This window comes from Theropithecus gelada, chromosome 2 (genome assembly GCF_003255815.1).
Source record: "Theropithecus gelada isolate Dixy chromosome 2, Tgel_1.0, whole genome shotgun sequence".
NCBI classification, from domain to species: domain Eukaryota; kingdom Metazoa; phylum Chordata; class Mammalia; order Primates; family Cercopithecidae; genus Theropithecus; species Theropithecus gelada.
This window is the reverse complement of record NC_037669.1, coordinates 67323577-67347457: the sequence shown is the minus strand read 5'-3', so window position 1 is coordinate 67347457 and position 23881 is coordinate 67323577. Positions and strand designations below refer to the sequence as shown.

The following is a 23881-nucleotide window of genomic DNA, read 5'->3' as shown; positions in this document are numbered from 1 at the left end:
TGAAAAAACAAAGCAGCTTGTTTCCCACTGCTAAGTTAAAGAAAATAGATTTCTCAATGATAGCTCTTTTATCCTATAATCAACAATCCTTCAAAATAAAATACGGCTAGTCTAAACCAACTGGATGAATAAAAAGGCATCTTTCATCTAACCATGATTCATTTTTACAATTATTGTCTACTTTAAAATAATCTACTTCAAACGTGATTTTCCTCCCCCATCCCCGCCACCAGGGCAAGAAGACCACAGGTTACACAGAAGGCAAAGTACACCTCGAAGTAGGAGAAAACATTTGAGATGTGATTCTCTTCTTTAGGTCAGTGAAGTCACCTGGAGGTAGAGGGAAGAACTTCCTTTCTTTCCCCTTCTTATTCTCAAGTCTGAAAACCAAGTTCCCAGAAACACTTTTATCTAAGGGCAAAGGAATGATGAGTCTCCCCAGGGGGAGAATATAAGAAATGACCATAAAGTACTAAGAGTGAGTTTTAAATAAATGTGCCAGAACTAATACACACAAATGGATGGTGCCCCCTTCAAAGTCATTACCCTGGAAATTATATACTTATTCTAATGATAATATTATGGGCACTTTGGAATTTGTTTCAGAACTCAGAATTTCCCACATCCTTAAAGCTAGCAAGTGTTTGTCTTTTCGGGTTGAATTTAGCAAGTCAAAAGTGCTCAGAGTAGCTGTACTTTTTGTTGGAAAATCTTTCTTGAGATGCCAAATCTAAGTTACTTGTCCCCTCCTAAATGATCCCTGGACTTCTCCCAGCAGAGTACTTTTCACTCTCTCTTTGGAACTGCTTACTTACTCATCATCTGTCTGACAAAACTGTAAACTTCAACAGAGCAGGGAACTTTTCTACCTTCTTTATTATTAGACCCTCAGCCCCACCATAGAGCCTAGAAGATTACAGGCAGTCAAGAAATACTGAACCATGCAAGCTATTATAATGTAAAATGGTTTGCAATACTGTGTGTGCCTTATTTGTTTACCTTCCTTACTCCTCTCGGAAAAGAGTTTTTATTACGCCTCTGTGCAATTACTTATCTACATATATGTTATACACAGGAATTTTATACTTTAAAAGAGGTTGGATTCATTTTTCATTACTTATTTATATACAGAAAAAAAACAAAAATAATTGTATCTTCACAGATTAAAAACTTACAACTTTTTCCCTCCCAAATTTGCAAGTGCAATAATATCTTACCTAGTTGCAATATCTTTATAGTGTCGCTGCAGGCCTTCATCACCAGCTTGAAATGGCGATAGAGTGGGTAACACAGCACCCTTCTTCCAAAAGACACCATGATTTCATGAACATTAGTCCAAGTCTGTGAAGTGGCATTTTAATAAGCAGTCATTTCCATAAAATGTCACACAAACAAAAGCACACAATGAAATAGGAAGCTTTTCTCATTTAAAAGCTGTAAGTTCGGATCATTGTGATGCCAAGTAGAAGAGAAACATAAAACCATGAAATAAGATTATTTTCGTATACCTTAAAATAAAACATAGAATCTTAGTTTTTCTAATTTCTCACACTATCAATACATCACAAATGTCACAAGAAAGCTTTTTAAAGTCCTAAGTATTTTAGATTCTTACAAATAAGAATCTAAAACACATGGCATTAACAAAATACAGATGCACATAAAGGATATTTTAAAATAATTTACATTTCATGTTTTTGTCATCTAGGGCTATTCAATATGGCAGACATCAAAAATGTAGAACTCACCGGGCACAGTGGCTCATGCCTGTAAAGCACTTTGGGACGCCAAAGCAGGCGGATCACCTGAGGTCAGGAGTTCAAAACCTGCCTGGCCAACAGGGCGAAATCCCGTCTCTACTAAAAATACAAAAATTAGCCAGGTGCAGTGACAGGCACCTGTAATCCCAGCTACTCAGGAGGCTGAAGCAGAGAATTGCTCAAACCTGGGAGGCAGAGGCTGCAGTGAGTCAAGATTGCGCTACTGCACTCCAGCCTGGACAATACAGCGAGACTCCATCACAAAAAAAAAAAGTAGAACTCTTTAGTAAAGTATGTTCAACTTCCTCTCCTCTTTTTTTCTTTTCTTTTTTTTTTTTTTGCACTGGACATGGGTAATACAAGACATTTACTTGAGTAATTTGCTCTTGCTTATCAAACTGATTTCTAGGGGAAAAAAGGTGTTCTATCTTGAATGGTATCAAACTGATAACGTTAGCAATTCAAAACTTACTAAAAACACTAGACAACAGAAAATTTCCACAAAATTGTTTTTCGATAAACAAAGTATAAAAAATGTAAACCATATGTAAAACTTAAAACCAAGGGAGAAAGATAATTTACATGTACATTAATCCTTAAAACTATGAGAAATCTGATTAACACTGAGTATTTGACATAAAGAGAATTATGAACTTAAAAACCATAAATAGGTGAATTTTCATGTAGATTTTTAATAACTACACCACAAAATTATCCAGTCACCAACTACTTCCAACATATTAATAAATGCTAACACAGAAACCGATTCCTCTATTATATGCTGATCATGGCAACATGAGGAACTCCAGTGAAGCCTAGAGGGGAGCACTTTTCATCTTCAGTTGGCATACAAACTCCCCAGAGATCTTGCTACAAATTCTGGTTCTGATTCGGTGGGTGTGAGGTGGGACTGAAACGCTGTCTTTCTAATGAGCTCCCAGCTGAAGCCGCTGGTCAGGTTGTTTGTCCTTGAATCATTTTTGGAGTAGTAAGATTCTATAATGAAGTAAGTGTTTCAGTTCCTGTTTACAACTTACCTATTATTTTAACAAAGTGACGTCAATGAACCAACCTGGATTTTGCAACTTAAAAAATACTGGCTGTTTTCATTGATGATATAATCTTGATACTTTTTTAAAGTTTCTGCTTTTAATTACTGTTTTGATGTACAAGTTTGTTAAAAACTTATAAATTTAAAGATACTATCCTTTGGTATTTTTGGTGAGACCTGCACAACCATCTTTCAGAACACAGAAACAATTACTACCATACTAAAAGAGTTATCAAATGTAACCAGACTACATTTGAATTGCAGGACTTAAGATAAGTGATTTAAGCTATATGATCTAAGTTTCCTCACCTGTAAAACCTGCAACACTTACCTCACAGACTTACTGAGAACAGGTGAAGTTTTTCTTACATATACATATATATATATATATATATATATATATAAAACATATAAAAACATTATTTTTCGCGTGTGTGTGTGTGTGTTTATTCTTGGCATAGACCCTGATGGTCACTTATCACCTAGGTTTGCTTCCATCTTTGAGTTTCAAGCTCCAGTAAATACATGCCAGCTTACAACACACCTCTCACTCTACCCCACATTCTTTCCCAACAAACCATGTCTCCATCCTCTCTCCGAAGTGTGTTTCCCTCCCCCAACTTCCAAAATACTCTACCTGGTTTCATTATCAGAATTTTATTAAAAAGATGGAAAACAAACTTGTACAATAGAGCTTCTATTTTTAAAAATTCAAGGAATTGCTTGAATTACCCCAAATGATGTAAAAACAACAAAAATAACTTCCTGAACAACAAACTGTAAACAACTGCAACTGGAAATCATACCTCAAACCAGCATAGTGTTGGACTCAGTTTCCTGATATTCCATGCAGATTCAACCTGTATTTGTTTTGGAGAAAAGAGTACCATCACATTAAAGGTAAAGTCATTTAAACAAACCAAAGAAATCCATTTTTTCAACCAGTGTCTGAGGATCACTGACATATGAGAACTAAGAAGTGTTCACAACTACAGAAAAATAATTATTGTGCTGATGCAGAGACTATCAGTGGGAAGTTTCTGTTTACTTTACTTGGGATTTTTGAAAATAAAACTTTTCTACTGATAAAAGTACCAGAACACAAGAGCAAATAACCAGGGGTTTTGAAACTAAAAGTTAAAGCAAAGTAATCCCTGCTCAATTTCTGTCCTTTTTCAACTAAGTTACATGCCTCCCAAACAATCCATAAATAATCTATCAAAGGAATCAAAGATAATGTTGAAGTATTACCTGTGGCACTTAAGAAGCTGCTAGAAAATTTGATCTTTCAGAGAATGCTGGTGAGAATAAGCACATTCTAGAGGAGGTCTCAAGTTGTAAGACTTGATGATTTTAAATACACAAATACAAGAATAAAAAATGGTAAATTTTTTCAAGTATACCTAAACACTCATCTTTTCAAGATTTAATATGAAGCATTTTTTGTCAAAGAAAACATTTTCTCCATTTACAGTATCTTTAAAAGATGAGTGAAAACCAAAAGTATTTTCAGATATATTAAGTAGCCTTAGCACACTCAATTAATAGTCATCTTGGAGTCAGACACAAACGTCAAGAGTCACCCTAGAAATTTTCAGAATCATGACAACAAAAAAATTGGTACACAGAAAATTCTAACTCTAATACCATCCTAGTGCTATAATGTTGAGTGAAAAAAGCAGGTTAAATAGTATATACGTTAGGACCCAAGGACTGAAAGAAGACTGGAAATAGATATATCGCCACGTAACAACGGTTATTTCTGATGACTAAAATTACAGGAAATCTTAATTATTTCCTTCGTTTGTATATTTTCCTTTACAATATGAATTATTTGTGTAATTCAAAAAAGGAAAGTTATGCTCAGATCAAAAATAACCTTTAGAGCGAGGACAATTATAAACAGCTGCAGCGCCACACTAACTAGAAAGGCTGTTTTTTGGTTTCCAGCCTTTTTAAATATACAATCAATGGTATAGGTGAAAAGGAAGTTTACAATATCAAATATGGTTTAAGAAGAAATACAATAAAGTCTATATTATTTTTTAAAAGATTAAGAAATAATTTACAAAAAGATTTACTTTTATAACATGATCCCTTTAAATAGCAAAAAAAGATATAATTCCGGTTTTAAAAAATCTGATTTACATATAATTTTTCAGAAATCCACACACTCTATGAATTGAGGGACACTTGCAGGTAAATACTAAGATTTCTTTATTTTGTAAAATGCCATATTTTGCATCTGCTGACTTCTGGCGGAGAGAAAGAATATAAATGGGTATGGTAGTTTACCCCCTGGCCAATGTGAAGTGTCATGTGACAGAGCACTTCTCTGGCCTAAAAGAGATGAGGGCTCAGAGTAGCCTTCCTCTCTACTCTCAGCTTTACTCCCTTAAACTTCCCTACTCTGCTATTTTGCAGAGACTAATCCCAAGAGAAAACTGAAAAAGACCGACTAAGCAATGTATGATTGCATGTGGGTACCCACCACCACCACCCCACACACGCAACCCTGCCGGGGGCATCCCCTGAATACCTAATCACCACCAGTTCTACTCTAGACAAGAAAGACTGATGCTTTAATGCAGTTTACTCAGCACAGTCATCTATGGCAACACACACACATACAAGCACTTACATTCTTCTCTCCTTCAGTGACACGGGTTTCATAGCAATATGCCAGAAGGATATCAATCAAACTGTAGTACACTTGACGACAGGCTTTCTTGTCCAGCAGATAAGATTTATTGACAAATTTTCGTAGCTGATATTTCTCTTCTTCAGAAAAAGACACTAGAAGAAAACCCATTTAAAAATTAGATGTTTCATTCATTTTTGTAAATCCCCCAATGTGGAAGATATGTCAAAATTAGAACTTTGATTATAGAAACTGAAATAAAAGTTATTTCTACTTAACTCTGGATATATAAATAACTTAAGTAGACGTCACAGTTTTAGTAAGAGCTGTGAGTCTGCTCAAATCCTAATAGGACTGAATAAAGATTTTTCGAAATAATACCTATTCCTTAATTCCCAACCCTCCCTTTTTTGCTACACTGTTCTGTACTTAAGGTGTCTGAATGCCAGTTACTGACTTTAAAATTAAGATAACACATTTTGACAACAGAAAGCGCTAAAGTACACTGAAAATATTCATTATCCATTTGAAAGTTCTATACCAAGAAATAGGAATATTCCCAGATATTAATCAATTAAAATTGTTACATTCAAACTAAACTAAATTTCATTTCAAATTAATCCATTAAAATCTCATATTGTCTACCATATAAATCAAGTTTTACATATGACCACATCACATACATTAGACTTGTGGGACGAGACTGTTTCTTTACAACATGGTTCCTTTTTCCTTTTCTTCTTTTGCTTGGCACCCTCTCTCCACCTGAATATTCGTCAACAGCCTCTCACCCACTAAAAATCTAGTATATATCATTCCATAGTTTTCTCTACAGACATGTAATCATATACAGACACACAAGTATACATACTAGGGAGTTTGTACTTCCTACGCCCTCCCTTGACCCAAATAACTAGGTCATTTTTCTCCATCTAGCCCTTCTCACTCAACAATACCTCTGGCAAATCCCTAAAAGTCAACTGGTGTGTAACTAATTTTTGTAAAGGAGTATAATATTCCAAAACGTACCATGCTCTATCCAACCACTCCCCCTACTGATGGGCATTCACGTTGCTTCTAGCTTTCTGCCACTGCTAAAAATGCTGCAGTAAATATCCTTATCCTCTGTCCTTGGATATTAGAGGCTTTATTTCCATAAAGTAGACTCTCGAGACTGGATTGACTGGGTTAAAAAAGTATCTGTTTTAGAAAGATACTTTACTTAAAGGCTACAATAACTCTCCTTTCTCACAGTCATGAATAGAAGTTCCTCTTCCTACACATACCTCCCACTTTCCCCTGGCAAGAAATGTAATAGCTTTTTTACAATCATTTCCAGGTTAATAAATTGAGTATAGCAGGCAGAATTCCAAGATGACCTCCAATGAGTCATATCACTATGTGGGGATGGAGCTTGTGACTTGCTTCTATCCAACAGAATACGGCCAGGCAATGGGACAGTCATTTCCATGATTACATTCCATTATTAGCAGACCAAAGCCAGGGACTCACCTGCTAGTTTTGAAGAAATGTCACACGGTGAAGTGAGAGAGCCTGTGAGAAGGCTATATGGCAGGGACCTGTAGGGGCCTCTAAGATCGAAGAGTGGCCCCCAGCTGACAGCCAGCAACAAAGTAGGGGCCTCAGTTCTGTATCTGCGAGGAACTAAATTCTGCCAACAATCATGTGAGACTGGAAGACGACCTTGAGCTCCAGGAAACACAGCCTCCAACATTTGTTTTTTAAAAAAATAAGATGGGTATTTTTGGCTACAGCCTTGCAAGACCTTACACAGTGGACCCAGGTAAGCCAGGCTCAACTTCTGACTCACGGAAACTGAGATCATGAACGTACACTGTGTGAAGCTTGTGATAATTTGTTATACAGCAAAAGAGAACTAAAACGGTGACTTATCATTGTTATTTCACTTAGTATTTCTCCAAATGCTCAACTTTAAGCACTAGTTTCTTGGTTTGTAAGCAATCTGGATTTGCACTCTTATGAGTAACCCATTCGTATGTGTTTTGTCCAGTTTTTTCTTCCATTGGATGGCTTGTCTTGTCAAATTAAGAATCCTGTATATTATAGATATAAACCCTAATCATCTTTCCAAAGCTACCATATCTCTACTGACTTTGTTTATGGTACCTTTTGCCATTGAAGCATTCATTTTTCATGTAGTCAAATATGTCCATCTTTTTTTTTTTAAGACAATATTCTGGATTTACAGCTTTAGTTAAGGTTTCCCCAATCCTTGAATTGTACATGAAGTCTCTTTAAGATTAAATTATCCATTAAGTGGAGGTATAGCATCATAAATCAAGGTCCTCATCCTGGTCTTCACATTGAGTAGACTGAGGAAAACGAGGAAGAGGAAGGCTTGGTTTTGCTATCTCAGGGGTGGCAGAGGCAAAAGAAAATCCCCATAAAAGCAGACCTATGCATTTCAAACATGTTTTGCTCAAGGGTCAACTGTGTTTAATTTAAAATTTACTAGATTTAATCAATAAGACAGATAAACTGAGTGCTGATTGCCTCATTGGAGGACACATCTGAAGATTCCTTAATTTAAATAAAAGCTCTCAGTTCACTTTAAGCAATTTGATTTAAGGAAATGGCATGAAGGAACATACTCACTGCAGGAAGAAAGCATACCTGACAAAATATTTTAAGACTCCTGGTATTTAGCAAGAAGGTTTGAGACAGTATTCCCTTAGGTATGTTTTTTGAGATGTTCATTAATTTAGCTAATGGGAAAATGCCAGGTGTTCATGATATCTGACTAGAGAAATATCTTTATATCCTAGTTGACTAATAAAGATCCCTGCTCCCACATAATTCTCAATCACAAAGTAAGCTGGCCCAGAAACTATTTAGCAACATGTCAACTCTCCACATATTTATGCCTTCATTTTTAAGTAATCATACCTATCGATGCTTAATCATTTGTAAAAGTTGATCTAGGCAATGTAGGTTCTGATGTTACATTACGCACATGGAAGTGTTTCTACATTAGTCATTTTCAGTAACTGTGCACAGAAGAAAAACCTACTTGAATTATTCTTCTGAATTCTTGGATACTAGGAGCTGTTAGACTTTCCCTAAAACACTTCCACCTTTTACTGAGCATTTATAAGTTCCACTGTGGCCTACTTCATTAATAATACACAAATGCATTTAAATTCTGAAATTCAAGCAAAGAAATTAGAGATGATAAATAACAATAACAACAAACCAGGAAATCACTAGAGAAACCAAAAGTCTGAGCTCCCTAAGGCCTTTTTTATTAGAGCTATAAATCATATCACCCAAAGGGGAACTTGGGGGAAGTTTGCACACAATCAAGTCTAACCTAGCAGCAGTACTGGAAATAACTACAGATGCAGTGCCAACAATGCTTGGATGATTGCCACCATGAGTAACATTTGTCAAGCATTTATGACTTAGCTACACTACAAAGCAGCTTTGCCATATAGTTCACAATGTTTTGGTTAATTATACTTTTAAAAACAATCTCCAGTGAAATAAAAGTCAGTTGAACTCAGTACATTTGAGGAGGAAACTGGTACTCGAGCATTGAAGCAAATGGCCGAGGACCACCTCCCAACATCAAAACGCCACCAATATGTCTGAAGGCTGCAAAGGGACTCTCATCAAAATGGAAAGATGTCTGCAAGGTAGTCACTTTTCTCTCCCAAATATTTTCTAATTTTGTTATTTTTAAATCCTCCCTTCCTCTCTAAATCCCCCTCCCAAACATCCCTCTTATCTAGGTCAACAATTAAATCACAAAGGATCTCGATGCTCTCAGAGTAATGCACATCTGTCTATTACACTGTACATTCATTGGAACCAGATCAAGGGAACCAGAAAAAATTGTGCTGCATTCAAACCTTCAGCCTAAATGGGTAGCCCTGCAGTGCTACAACTTTCAAAGTTGACACTGACAGTTATCTCTACAAACACTGAAGGGCTCACTGGTGCCAAACAGGATGTCCCTGCTAGGAAGTTCATTGACTATAAATGTTATGTGGTGTCATAACATGCAATAACGTGCCAAGACTTTGGAGCTTCAGATTAACCACTGAAAGACAACATGGGAAATGCGGTAAGTTCATCCTCATGAAACCAGAGCTCAGGGGAAGCATAGCGTTTAACACTTCCATTTACAAGCCTTTGGGGAGGAAAATCTGGATCACTACAAAGCTGGAGAAAAGTCTCCCTGTTGTAACTCAGGGCTGTGATGAAAATGACAAGAATTACAACCGAGGGAGAAAGAGAGGGAGCAAAGTTCACCACCTAAGGCTTATCTGGAATTCAAAGCAATCTAGGTTAATATTTTATGATACAGAACAAATCAAAGGTACACCCTCACCTGCACTGTTATATGTGCCTGGCAACACCTGATGAGGAGGTGTTAAACAGACAACAGCCCACAGCTATGACACAAGGAGGAAGAAGGCCAGAGAGGCAAAGAACAAAGAGGAAGAGGGGAAAAGGTACAGCAGCAGGCACCGCAGGTAAGCAGAAAACTGTGAGGTTTATTTCTTGGTTTATTTCTTTTCCCCCATATTTTATCCTGGCTCAACACACTTCAATTTATTCCTCTAATTCCGAGTGCCTCAAATATTTGAACCAGAGTTTTTTAAATGAGAGAGAAATTTTGTTAACAAGGAACTTTCCCTTAAAGCTTTCTAAATGTATAAAAATTGTAATTTCACAGAGAAACTAACCAACTCCTGGCTCTCCTGTGACTGATTTTACTCTATAATAATAATTTCTAACATTTACAGGATTTTAAATATAACGTTTCATTCAATCTCAGGACAACTCTGAGGAAGGTACAGGATTTCCACAGCAACCCAAAGGTGCAAGATCATATCACAAGCATGTGGTGGAACAAGAAGTCCAACCCCAAGCCTACATTGAGTTTATATCTTATATTTGGTATTACTGGAAGAGACACTCTGTTCAACACAAAGCTCAAGTTCTTCTACCTTGGATCACATGTCCTTGCTATTTTTAAAGGTGGTTTTTAGAATGAATCATCATAATGGCTTTGCAGACTGTGACTGTTCCTGATGCACCAGCCTGGCTATCAGCCATGGGTCAGATGAAGGGTCAGGAGGGCAGGTGGTTAAAAGGACTGAGTGGCTTGATCTCCTGCTAAAATTACACAGAGAAGACTAACTCAAAGCATTGCTGACACAGAAAACTGGACTGAGAATAAGCTACAATTTATCAAAGTAGAGCAAGTTAGAATTTAAATCAAAGGGAATGCCTTCTCTTGATTTTTAGGGCCACTAGCTCACCCTGGTGGACAGAAAACTCAACTACGCAACCATCAATTTTCTCCCACACCACTCATTAAAATACTGTGCAAAAATTAGGGAAACTGACTCAGACCAATTGATATACTAGATGATTTAAGTTTGCTCAAACTTTATGACCAGATCTATCTAGCATATACAGTTAACTATCTAAATTGTGTTAGCAATCCTAAACCTGAAAATGTGCCTATATATACATATAGAACGTGAGAAGTCTGAAAGCTGCTTAAACTCAAATATAAAAGTCAGGATTTGTTGAAAACGACAATAAATCTATAACAAGAGTCACTATAATGAGCTTCTGTGATGCACTAAAGCTAATCCTCTTTTTTCTAAAATATTATAGTAGCAATGTTTTGATCTGCTAGAAATCACCTAAACTTTAATAAAACTTAACCATAAAAATATTTATTACAATATTTATAGATATTTATTGAGTACCTTTGTATAACAGGCACTATACTAGACACTGAAAAAATAGCAGATAACAGGTTATTGCACTGATATGCAGAACATAAAAAACTGTGATGCATTAGAGATCCTGCAGCTACTTCAGAATGAGTGGTCAAAGAAAGTCACTATATATATTATTTGCAACTGCAGAAAGCAGGAAATCACCCAAATGTCCACCAGTTGTAAACAGCCCAAATATCCATCAATCATGAAAAAAAATCCAACGGGATACTAGGTAATCATGAAAAGCTTCAAGTAGATCTGTACATACTGATATGGAAGATGTGCAACACACTACAAATTGAAAACAACAAGGTACGAACCGGGTATACGTGAGTCTATGTGTAGACATTTCTAAAAGCAACTATTTAGATGTGGGAATATATATTTCTAAAATATCCCCAAAATTACTAATAGTGATTACTTCTGGGAAGAGGAACTTGAGGTGGAAAAAGTCTATATTCCATTCAGTATTCTTCAGAATGTACATATGTGTGTATTCTTTCCATTTAAACATTGAAATTTTATTTTTAATATGTAAATAAAAGCCAAATCAGTGTGACAGAAAACATGGGTGTTCTTTCCTTGATCTGTCTGCAAATGTTATATTTCTAATGTATAGTCTTAATATATCAACGCTGTACTTAGACAAGGTGGTAATAACATGTCCATCTAGGTCTTTTCCCACCTGGGTCTTTTCCCCCCATTACGAATACTCAAATGTCCTTACCAAAGAAGAATGTTCATACCTCTTAAGCAGGTTATTGAGAAACTACAAATGTCCTGTGTGATCATATCCCTAAATTTAGGTTTTAAAAAATAATTAATTGTAAAAGAACTCCAATGATTCTAAAGGAAAACATACTTCAAAAGAATTTTCCAACACAAATAAGCCTAATTACTTAGTGGCATGTTCCAGTCAGAGGCAAAGACGTCATTTCCAAAACTAGCAATTCAAACTCATATTTTAACATTATAAGGCAATTACATCTATATGCTTAATAATATGGAAGGCAGTAAATGTGGTACATATACCATGAGATTTTAAAATGAAACAAATTAGCCGAATTTGAGTTCCTTACCTAATGCAGCATGATTTTCTTCCTCCTGACTCTTTTCCAAAAAGGCCTTCATTTTTGAATATTTGTCAGTCCACCAAGGATTATATTTCAAAATCTGTTCAATCGCCTCGTCTTCAAAAAAGTCAGCTCTAGGAAAAAACATTGAAAGAACTTATTATACTGGCTTTTACTTTTTAACATTTTATCTTAACTCATACTTGTACCAGAAATACAGATTTTTAATTCAAAGTACATTTCAAGGAAAGACTGAACACTCTATTTACTTTCTTTGTAGTTACCAACCACAAACATAAGTTACTTATCATAAAACAAAAGTAAGTATCTGATTAAAGGGATATATAAGATTTCTGATCTTTTTTGTTGTTGTTGTTAACTTTTTTAAAAAGAGATGGGTCTCACTCTGTCATTCAGGCTAGAGTACAGTAGCATGATCGCAGCTCACTGCAGCCTCAAACTCCTGGGGTCAAGCAATCCTCCTGTCGCAGCCTCTCAAGCAGCTATGACTATAGGCACGTGCTACTGAGACTGGCTAATTTCTATTTTTTTTATAGAAACGGGGTCTTGCTTCCTTGCCCAGACAGGTCTTAAACTCTCAGCCTCAAGTGATCCTCCCACCACAGCCTCCCAAAGTGTGCTGGGATTACAGGCTTGACCCACTGTGTCCAACCTCTGATGTCTTTAAATAGAAGGTACGTAGAAGACTGGTCCTACCCTGAAGTCCCATCCCATATTCAATGATGTGAAATGAAGCAAATCTGAAGACACACTGGAATGAAATCTAGCACTTGTGCTAGGTCTGCAAGTACCACAGACTTCAGTAAAATTTCAATAAAGGAAAAAATTTTTGAACTCAACCAGCAAAGAAAAACAAGCAGATGAGTAGGAAATTCAGGATACTGCATCTCCGCAAAGACGCTAAAAGGGGCTACACACACACACACACACACCATTTTTGGCATGTGCACTCATATTTTCTACCAAGATACAATCTATTTTATTAAGATATGAATTTTAACAGTTCCTTAAATTACTGAAGAAGATAAAAGCAACATTTGTAGAGAACAGAAAGTTAATTTTCCTGTACTCTACATTCCTGTTTTAACTAGAAAAATAACAGCCACATTCAAAATATACCTCTCACTCTTAGAGGACACTTATTTAGAAATGATTCTATCTTGCATTCAAAGTTGGAAACTGGTATTCTTGGGAAAAGCATTAACAAAGTATAACTCAATGGTGAAAATTTTATTTATATTTTAGTTAACCAGAAACTCAAGGAATTGGTTGCTTTGATACACTGAATTTTCTAACTGATAGTTTTACAACCTTAGACACTTGAAGTTCCCTTTCAACTGAGATACTGAAATCGTTTAAAAATTAGAAAGATCACAGACAACTTACAGAGTTCTTTGTATGTTCCAGGCACTGCACTAAAAGCTTTGCATCCATTATTTCCTTGAATCTTCACACCATCACTATGAGCATGGGGTACTATTAATACCATCATTTTACAAAGGTAGAAACTGAGGCTCAGAAAAGTTTTGTAGCTTGGCCAAGTTCAGAGAACAAGTAAAAAGCATAGCTAGGATGTAGACCTACTTAACTCTTACTCCAGATTCCAAGCTCTTAACCAAATAAATATTCCATTTTTATACAGGAGGAAATAAAGTACATATTAGACAAAACTGAACAGCTAATATCTTGAAATAGGAATTGTAACGATTTCTGACAGGTGCACAGACATGTGAGACTAAGACAAAATAGCTGCTTCATAAACTAATCCTGCTAAGCCTATTTTCTTCTTAGCTATCTCTTTCTCCTTAAAGTGAAGGAACTCTTTTGAATTGAGGTTCTACTATAAACTCATCCACAAATCAGACCGTGAGCTTTTTTCCAGGAAATGAATTTCAAATGGATAAACAATAATCAATGACTAACATGCTAAATAAGTCATTCATTCAACAGAAAGTATTGACATTGTGCCACGTTCCATGCTCCATGTTAGGCACTAGGTTCCACTGCTGACAAGACACAGACAGTCCTGGCCCTCACACAACTTATAATCCCATGGGAGAGTCAAACAATTACAATATAGCAAAATGCTATGACATAACAGCAGTGTAAGATTCTAGGGCAAAATAAATTAGAATGACAGGCAAGGACCCTGGAGGATATAATATCTAAACCAATGGTGGAATGACAATGAACAGTTAACCAGAGGAAGAGGGGTAGGAGAGAGTATTCTGTGATGAAAAACTGGTTGGCAAAGGCTAGAAAACAAGAAGGCACATTTAAGGGAAAAAAAAGTCGAAAGAAGCTGAAAATAATATAGTGGCAACCACCTTGTAAGCCATATCTAAGAAATCTCAAAGATTATCCCTACCAACTAAACACTTAAAAGCTTTGCACATAGGGGAATGACACTGGCATGGTTTAGAAACATCACTCTTATTGCAGCCTGGAAAATGATTTAAAGGGAGAAAGTCTGGAGAAGCAGACATAATGGTGGCCTAGAATAACATAGTGGCAGTAGACACACAGCAAAGTGGATGAATCTGACCTACATGTAGATGGCAGAACCCTCAGGATGCAGGGAACGAGGAGCTCAAGGAGTGAAAAATGACACAGAGAATTCTGGCCTCCATAACTCAGTGGACAACAGTGTCTTTCGTTGAGACAGGGACATAGGAGGGAAGCTAACAGATATGAGTGAGAAATAAAGACCCCTGCTTGGGATAGGTTGAGTCTGACATGCCTTTTCTTAGGATTTACAAACATCCCATCCAATAGGTAGGTGGACATACAAGTCTGATGCTCAAGAGAGAGATATGGGAGTCATAAGCAGTTAAATCAAGAGGAGGATAAAATTGCCCAGGAAGAACTGGCACAGTGAGAGAAAAGGGCCTTGGACACCACAGTGCGGAGGACACCAAAGGCAAGAGTAGAGGAGCCCATCTGAAAAGATGCTGTTTTCCTCCACAAGGGACCACGATGAAGGGAAAAAGAAAACTGGCTTGGAAACATGGTATTTCTACCACCTCCATCCCCCTCCCCACCAAAAACACCTCCAAAATGTTTGATTATTTTGAGTAAAATTTCACTAACACAGTCCTAGTAATCCAAACTGTGCTGGTCTATGCTTGACACTGTCCATGAATTAAGAGTTTCATGAACAAGTGCTGACGGTGACTAATATTTTACTTTTCATAATAAATTACTTCCAAGTTTTGTCTGTTTTTTCATTTGAGATCTCAATTTTTTTTCAAGATTTTTAAGGTCACAAATTGAACAAGCATTCACTGAATGCCCTCTACGTGCGTCGTCAGGAAGATGAAGATCTGTAAAATTCACTTCCTGCCCTTAAAGACTCCACAATTTAATGAGAACCAGGTACACAAATACAGAACATTATAAAACAATGTGGTAAAAACAAGATAAACTGTAACAGGGGAGCACTGAGGTGGGCTTCCTAAGCCAGTCTAACAGGGCGAGTGCATGGGAGAAACAATGAGCCTAGTCTGAAGAGATAAGAACCACTATTCAGGCAATGTGGGGTCAGGGGAAATAAATGGCAAAGGGATACCATGATAAAAGGAAACATAGGAGAAGCAGTGTGGGCTGGGCGTGGTGGCTCATGTCTGTAATCGCAACACTTTGGGAGGCCAAGGTGGGTGAATCACGTGAGGTCAGGAGTTTGAGACCAGCCTGGCCAACATGGTGAAACCCTATCTCTATTAAAAACACAAAAGTTAGCCAGGCATGGTGGTGCAGGCCTGTAAGCTCAGCTACTCAGGAGGCTGAGGCGGGAGAATCACTTGAACCTGGGAGGCAGAGGCCATGGTGAGCTGAGATCGCACCACTGCACTACAACCTAGGCAACAGAGCAAGACTCCGTCTCAAAAAAAAAGAGAGAAAAGCAGTGTGGTACAGGTGGGGAAATGCAAACATTCATCATTGTTGAGGTGTAAAACGTGAGCAGGGAGTGGCAAAAGTGAAGCTACAGAAGTAGGCAGGGTCCAGATCACAGAGAACTTGCAATGACACACAAAGGAGTTAGGTACTTTAAGCAGAAGAGCATCAAGGACAGGGTTCAGCAGATTTTCATTTTCAGCATGTAAGACATCATACTAATGGTTCATGGTTGATGGATCTGAAGTAGCCCAGACTAGCAGCAGAGATGCCAGTTAGGCAGTTAGTGAGTGCTGCACTACACCAGACACAGATGAGGGCCAGAAATTGATGAAATGGAAAAGAAAAAATACTACAGAGATGAATGGTACAACTTCAGAACTGATTGAATGTGTGGGATAAGAGAGAAAGCAAAGATGAATCCCCGCTTTCTAATCTGGGTGACTAGAGTGAAAAATGGGGCATCAACCAAGTTAGAAAATTTACAAAGACTTTAGAGGTAAAACGATGAGTTCAATTTTGGACATGTTGAAACAGAGGAGTCAGTGGGATACCGAGTCTCTCTCTAACCCTTCAATCTGCTTCTTCTTCATAGCACTTAATCAAAATAAAAATAGTGTCTACTTCCTCCACTACAATGGAAGTCCCATGGACAACACAGAGATTGAGATCTTGCCATATACTCCACGGTGTCCTTGGTATCTGTGACACTGCTTAGCATGTAGTTCATTCAGACAAATATTTGTTGAACAAATAAATACACAAATGAAAGAATGGATACATAAAATTGTATTCTAATGCTTTTTCTCAAGTTCTGTGTTTTGAATTGAGAGCCACCTCAGAAGCATGTGATCCTGCTCCCAGTCTTCCAATTACTATTTATTGTCTTAATATCCACTCAATAAATCCAAGAGTTTAATCAATATACCATCTTCTTTCACAAATTTAGAGTAATGAAAAATTATCGCCATTTAAAATGGTACCACAAATGATATAAGATCATTTTTGTCCCTTTTCTTATCTCACAGATGTTTAGAACACTGACTAAATTCTTGTGCTTCCTTCCAAAGAAAGAGGCAAGATTTTAAGAACTTATTAATGTAAAATGTATGCCAACAATTTAAAAACTATTGGGGAAGAAGAAAACCAAACATTATCAGCAAGAGAAATATGAATACTTGGATATAATAATAAGCAATGAGGAATGACTATTAAGAAATGCTGGACCGGGCACAGTGGCTCAAGCCTGTAATCCCAGCACTTTGGTAGGCCGAGATGGGCAGATCACGATGTCAGGGGATCGAGACCATCCTGGCTAACACAGTGAAACCCCGTCTCTACTAAAAAATACAAAAAATTAGCTGGGGGCAGTGGCGGGCGCCTGTAGTCCCAGCTACTCGGGAGGCTGAGGCAGGAGAATGGCATAAACCCAGGAGGCGGAGCTTGCAGTGAGCTGAGAGCCGGCCACTGCACTCCAGCCTGGGCGACAGAACGAGACACCGTCTCAAAAAAAAAAAAAAAACAAATGCTTCAAGAGGGTGGTTCCATGATGGCCAAATAGGAACAGCTCCAGTCTACAGCTCCCAGCGTGAGCGACACAGAAGACAGGTGATTTCTGCATTTCCAACTGAGGTACCAGGTTTATCTCACTGGGGTTTGTTGGACAGTGGGCGCAGGACAGTGGGTGCAGCCCACCGAGCATAAGCCAAAGCAGGGCGAGGCATCTCTCACCCAGGAAGCCCAAGGGGTCAGGGAATTCCCTTTTCCTAGCCAAGGGAAACTGTGACAGACAGCACCTGGAAAATTGGGTCACTCCCACCCTAATACTGCGCTTTTCCAACAGTCTTAGCAAATGGCACACCAGGAGATTATATCCCCGAGTTTGGCTCGGAGCGTCCCACGCCCATGGAGCCTTGCTCATTGCTAGCTAAGCAGTCTGAGATCGAACTGCAAGGCAGCAGCAAGGCTGGCGGAAGGGCACCCACCATTGCTGAGGCTTGAGTAGGTAAACAAAGCCACCAGGAAGCTCGAACTGGGTGGAGTCCACCGCAGCTCAAGGAGGCCTGCCTGCCTCTGTAGACTCCACCTTTGGGGGCAGGGCATAGCCAAACAAAAGGCAGCAGAAACCTCTGCAGACTTAAATGTCCCTGTCTGACAGCTTTGAAGAGAGTAGCGGTTCTCCCAGCACAGGTTTTGAGATGTGAGAATGGGCAGACTGCCTCCTCAAGTTGGTCCCTGACCCCCGAGTAGCCTAATTGGGAGGCAGCCCCCAGTAGGGTCAGACTGACACCTCACATGGCCAGGTACCCCTCTGAGACGAAGCTTCCAGAGGAACAATCAGGCAGCAACATTTGCTGTTCAGCAATATTCGCTGTTCTGCAGCCTCTGCTGCTGATACCCAGGCAAACAGGATCTGGAGTGGACCTCTAGCAAACTCCAACAGACATGCAGCTGAGGGTCCTGACTGTTAAAAGGAAAACTAACAAACAGAAAGGACGTCCACACCAAAATCCCATCTGTACGTCATCATTATCAAATATCAAAGGTACATAAAACCACAAAGATGGGAAAAAAAACAGAGCAGAAAAGCTGAAAATTCTAAAAATCAGAGCACCTCTCCCCCTCCAAAGAAACGCAGCTCCTCGCCAGCAATGAACAAAGCTGGACGGAGAATGACTTTGATGAGTTGAGAGGAGGCTTCAGACGATCAAACTTATCTAAGCTAAAGGAGGAAGTTCAAACTCATCGCAAAGAAGCTAAAAACCTTGAAAAAACATTAGGTGAATGGCTAACTAGAACAAACAGTGTAGAGAAGACCTTAAATGTCCTGATGGAGCCGAAAACCATGGCACAAGAACTACATAACAAATGCACAAGCTTCAGTAGCTGATTCGATCAACTGGAAAAGGGTATCAGTGATTGAAAATCAAATAAATGAAATGAACCAAGAAGAGAAGTTTAGAGAAAAAAGAGTAAAAAGAAACAAACAAAGCCTCCAAGAAATATGGGACTATGTGAAAAGACCAAATTTACGTCTGATTGGTGTACCTGAAAGTGACGGGGAGAATGGAACCAAGCTGGAAAACACTCTGCAGGATATTATCCAGGAGAACTTCCCCAACCTAGCAAGGCAGGCCAACATTCAAATTCAGGAAATACAGAGAACATCACAAAGGTACTCCTCGAGAAGAGCAACTCCAAGACACATAATTGTCAGATTCACCAAAGTTGAAATGAAGGAAAAAATGTTAAGGTTAGCCAGAGAGAAAGGTCAGGTTACCCACAAAGGGAAGCCCATCAGACTAACAGCTGATCTCTTGGCAGAAACTCTATAAGCCAGAAGAGAGTGGGGGCCAATATGCAACATTCTTAAAGAAAAGAATTTTCAACCCAGAATTTCATATCCAGCCAAACTAAGCTTCATAAGTGAAGGAGAAATAAAATCCTTTACAGACAAGCAAATGCTGAGAGATTTTGTCACCACCAGGCCTGCCCTACAAGAGCTCCTGAAGGAAGCACTAAACATGGGAAAGAACAACAGGTACCAGCCACTGCAAAAACATGCCAAATTGTAAAGACCCTCGATGCTAGGAAGAAATTGCATCAACTAATGAGCAAAATAACCAGCTAACATCATAATGACAGGATCAAATACACACATAACAATGTTAACTTTAAATGTAAATGGGCTAAATGCCCCAATTAAAAGACACAGACCGGCAAATTGGATAGAGTCAAGACCCACCAGTGTGCTGTATTCAGGAGACACATCTCACGTGCAGAGACACACATAAGCTCAAAATAAAGGGATGGAAGAAGATCTACCAAGCAAATGGAAAACAAAAAAAGGCAGGAGCTACAATCCTAGTCTCTGATAAAACAGACTTTAAACCAACAAAAATCAAAAGAGACAAAGAAGGCCATTACATAAAGGTAAAGGGATCAATTCAACAAGAAGAACTAACTATCCTAAATACATATGCACCCAATACAGGAGCACCCAGATTCATAAAGCAAGTCCTTAGAGACCTACAAAGAGACTTAGATTCTCACACAATAATAATGGGAGACTTTAACACCCCACTGTCAACATTAGACAGATCAACAAGACAGAAGGTTAACAAGGATATCCAGGACTTGAACTCAGCTCTGCGCCAAGCAGACCTAATAAACATCTACAGAACTCTCCACCCCAAATCAACAGAATAGACATTCTTCTCAGCACCATGTCGCACTTACTCCAAAACTGACCACATAGTCGGAAGTAAAGCACTCCTCAGCAAATGTAAAAGAACAGAAATTATAAGAAACTGTCTCTCAGACCACACTGCAATCAAACTAGAATTGAGGATTAAGAAACTCACTCAAAACCACTCAACTACATGGAAACTGAATAACCTGCTCCTGAATGACTACTGGGTACATAATGAAATGAAGGCAGAAATAAAGATGTTCTTTGAAACCAACGAGAACAAAGACACAACATACCAGAATCTCTGGGACACATTTAAAGCAGTGTGTAGAGGGAAATTTATAGCACTAAAATGCCCACAAGAGAAAGCAGGAAAGATCTAAAATTGACACCCTAACATCACAATTAAAAGAACTAGAGAAGCAAGAGCAAACACATTCAAAAGCTAGCAGAAGGCAAGAAATAACTAAGATCAGAGCAGAACTGAAGGAGATAGAGACACAAAAAACCCCCCAAAAAATCAATGAATCCAGGACCTGGTTTTTTGAAAAGATCAACAAAATTGATAGGCCGCCAGCAAGACTAATAAAGAAAAGAGAGAAGAATCAAATAGATGCAATAAAAAATGATAAAGGGGATATCACCACCGATCCCACAGAAATACAAACTACCATCAGAGAATACTATAAACACCTCTACGCAAATAAACTAGAAAATCTAGAAGAAATGGATAAATTCCTGGACACATACACTCTCCCAAGACTAAACCAGGAAGAAGTTGAATCCCTGAATAGACCAACAGGCTCTGAAATTGAAGCAATAATTAATAGCCTACCAACCAAAAAAAGTCCAGGACCAGACGGATTCACAGCCGAATTCTACCAGAGGTACAAGGAGGAGCTGGTACCATTCCTTCTGAAACTATTCCAATCAACAGAAAAAGAGAGAATCCTCCCTAACTCATTTTATGAGGCCAGCATCATCCTGATACCAAAGCCTGGCAGAGACACAACAATTAAAAAAAAGAATTTTAGACCAATATCCCTGATGAACATCGATGCGAAAATCCTCAATAAAATACTGGCAAACTGAATCCAGCAGCACATCAAAAAGCTTATCCACCATAACCAAGTGGGCTTCATCCCCGGGATGCAAGGCTGGTTCAACATACACAAATCAATAAAAATCAATAAACGTAATCCATCGTATAAACAGAACCAAAGACAAAAACCACATGATTATCTCAATAGATGCAGAAAAGGCCTTTGACAAAATTCAACAGCCCTTCAGGCTAAAAACTCTCAATAAATTAGGTATTGATGGGACGTATCTCAAAATAATAAGAGCTATTTATGACAAACCCACAGCCAATATCATACTGAATGGGCAAAAACTGGAAGCATTCCCTTTGAAAACTGGCACAAGACAGAGATGTCCTCTCTCACCACTCCTATTCAACATAGTGTTGGAAGCTCTTGCCAGGGCAATCAGGCAGGAGAAATAAATAAAGGGTATTCATTAGGAAAAGAGGACGTCAAACCGTCCCTATTTGCAGATGACATGATTGTATATTTAGAAAACCCCATCATCTCAGCCCAAAATCTCTTAAGCAACTTCGGCAAAGTCTCAAGATACAAAATCAGTGTGCAAAAATCACAAGCATTCTTATGCACCAATAAAAGACAAACACAGAGCCAAATCATGAGTGAACTCCCATTCACAATTGCTTCAAAGAGAATAAAATACCTAGGAATTCAACTTGCAAGGGATGTGAAGGACCTCTTCAAGGAGAACTACAAACCACTGCACAACAAAATAAAAGAGGACACAATTGGAAGAACATTCCATGTTCATGGATAGGAAGAATCAATATCATGAAAATGGCCATACTGCCCAAGGTAATTTATAGATTCAATGCCATCCCCATCAAGCTACCAATGACTTTCTTCACAGAATTGGAAAAAACTACTTTAAAGTTCATATGGAACCAAAAAAGAGCTCACATTGCCAAGACAATCCTAAGCCAAAAGAACAAAGCTGGAGGCACCATGCTACCTGACTTCAAACTATACTACAAAGCTACAGTAACCAAAACAGCACGGTACTGGTACCAAAACAGAAGTATAGACCAATGGAACAGAACAGAGCCCTCAGAAATAATACCACACATCTACAACCATCTGATCTTTGACAAACCTGACAAAAACAAGAAATGGGGACAGGATTCTCTATTTAATAAATGGTGCTGGAAAAACTGGCTAACCATATGTAGAAAGCTGAAACTAGATCCCTTCCTTACACCTTATACAAAAATTAATTCAAGATGGATTAAAGACTTAAATGTTAGACGTAAAACCATAAAAACCCTAGAAGAAAATCTAGGCAATACCATTCAGGACATAGGCATGCGCAAGGACTTCATGTATAAAACACCAAAAGCAATGGCAACAAAAGCCAAAATTGACAAATGGGATCTAATCAAACTAAAGAGCTTCTGCACAGCAAAAGAAACTCCCATCAGAGTGAACAGGCAACCTACAGAATAGGAGAAAAATTTTGCAATCTACTCATCTGACAAAGGGCTAATATCCAGAATCTACAAAGAACTTAAACAAATTTACAAGAAAAAAAAACCTCATCAAAAAGTGGGCAAAGGATATGAACAGACACTTCTCAAAAGAAGACATTTATGCAGCCAACAGACACATGAAAAAATGCTCAACATCACTGGCCATCAGAGAAATGCAAATGAAAACCACAATGAGATACCATCTCACACCAGTCAGAATGGAGATCATTAAAAAGTCAGGAAACAACAAGTGCTGGAGAGGATGTGGAGAAATAGGAACACTTTTATTCTTTTGGTGGGACTGTAAACTAGTTCAACCATTGTGGAAGACAGCGTGGCGATTCCTCAAGGATCTAGAATTAGAAATACCATTTGACCTAGCCATCCCATTATTGGGTATATACCCAAAGGATTATAAATCATGCTGCTATAAAGACACATGCACACGTATGTTTACTGCAGCACTATTCACAATAGCAAAGACTTGGAACCAACCCAAATGTCCATCAGTGATAGACCGGATTAGAAAATGTGGCACATATATACCATGGAATACTATGCAGCCATAAAAAAGGATGAGTTCGTGTCCTTTGTAGGGACACGGATGCAGCTGGAAACCACCATTCTCAGCAAACTATCACAAGAACAGAAAACCAAACACCGCATGTTCTCACTCATAGGTGGGAACTGAATAATGAGATCACTTGGACACAGGAAGCGGAACATCACACACCAGGGCCTGTCATGGAGTAGGGGAGGGGGGAGGCATAGTATTAGGACATATACCTAATGTAAATGACGAGTTAATGGGTGCAGCACACCAACATGGCACATGTATACATACGTAACACACCTTCATGTTGTGCACATGTACCCTAGAACTTAAAGTATAAT

General features: G+C 38.3%; 1 protein-coding gene across 2 annotated transcripts in view; it reads right to left on the bottom strand.

Annotated features, from left to right (window-relative positions):
* The window catches only part of SHQ1 (SHQ1, H/ACA ribonucleoprotein assembly factor), a 107324-nt gene that overhangs the window by 66861 nt on the left and 16582 nt on the right, over window positions 1-23881 (bottom strand). For both annotated transcript variants that reach the window (XM_025374971.1, XM_025374972.1), the window contains exons 6-9: window positions 12318-12445; window positions 5453-5607; window positions 3618-3671; window positions 1218-1341 (exon numbers count right to left, since the gene is read on the bottom strand). In XM_025374971.1, coding sequence (XP_025230756.1) covers window positions 1218-1341; window positions 3618-3671; window positions 5453-5607; window positions 12318-12445 — 461 coding nt within the window. The remainder of the gene's footprint in view (window positions 1-1217; window positions 1342-3617; window positions 3672-5452; window positions 5608-12317; window positions 12446-23881) is intronic.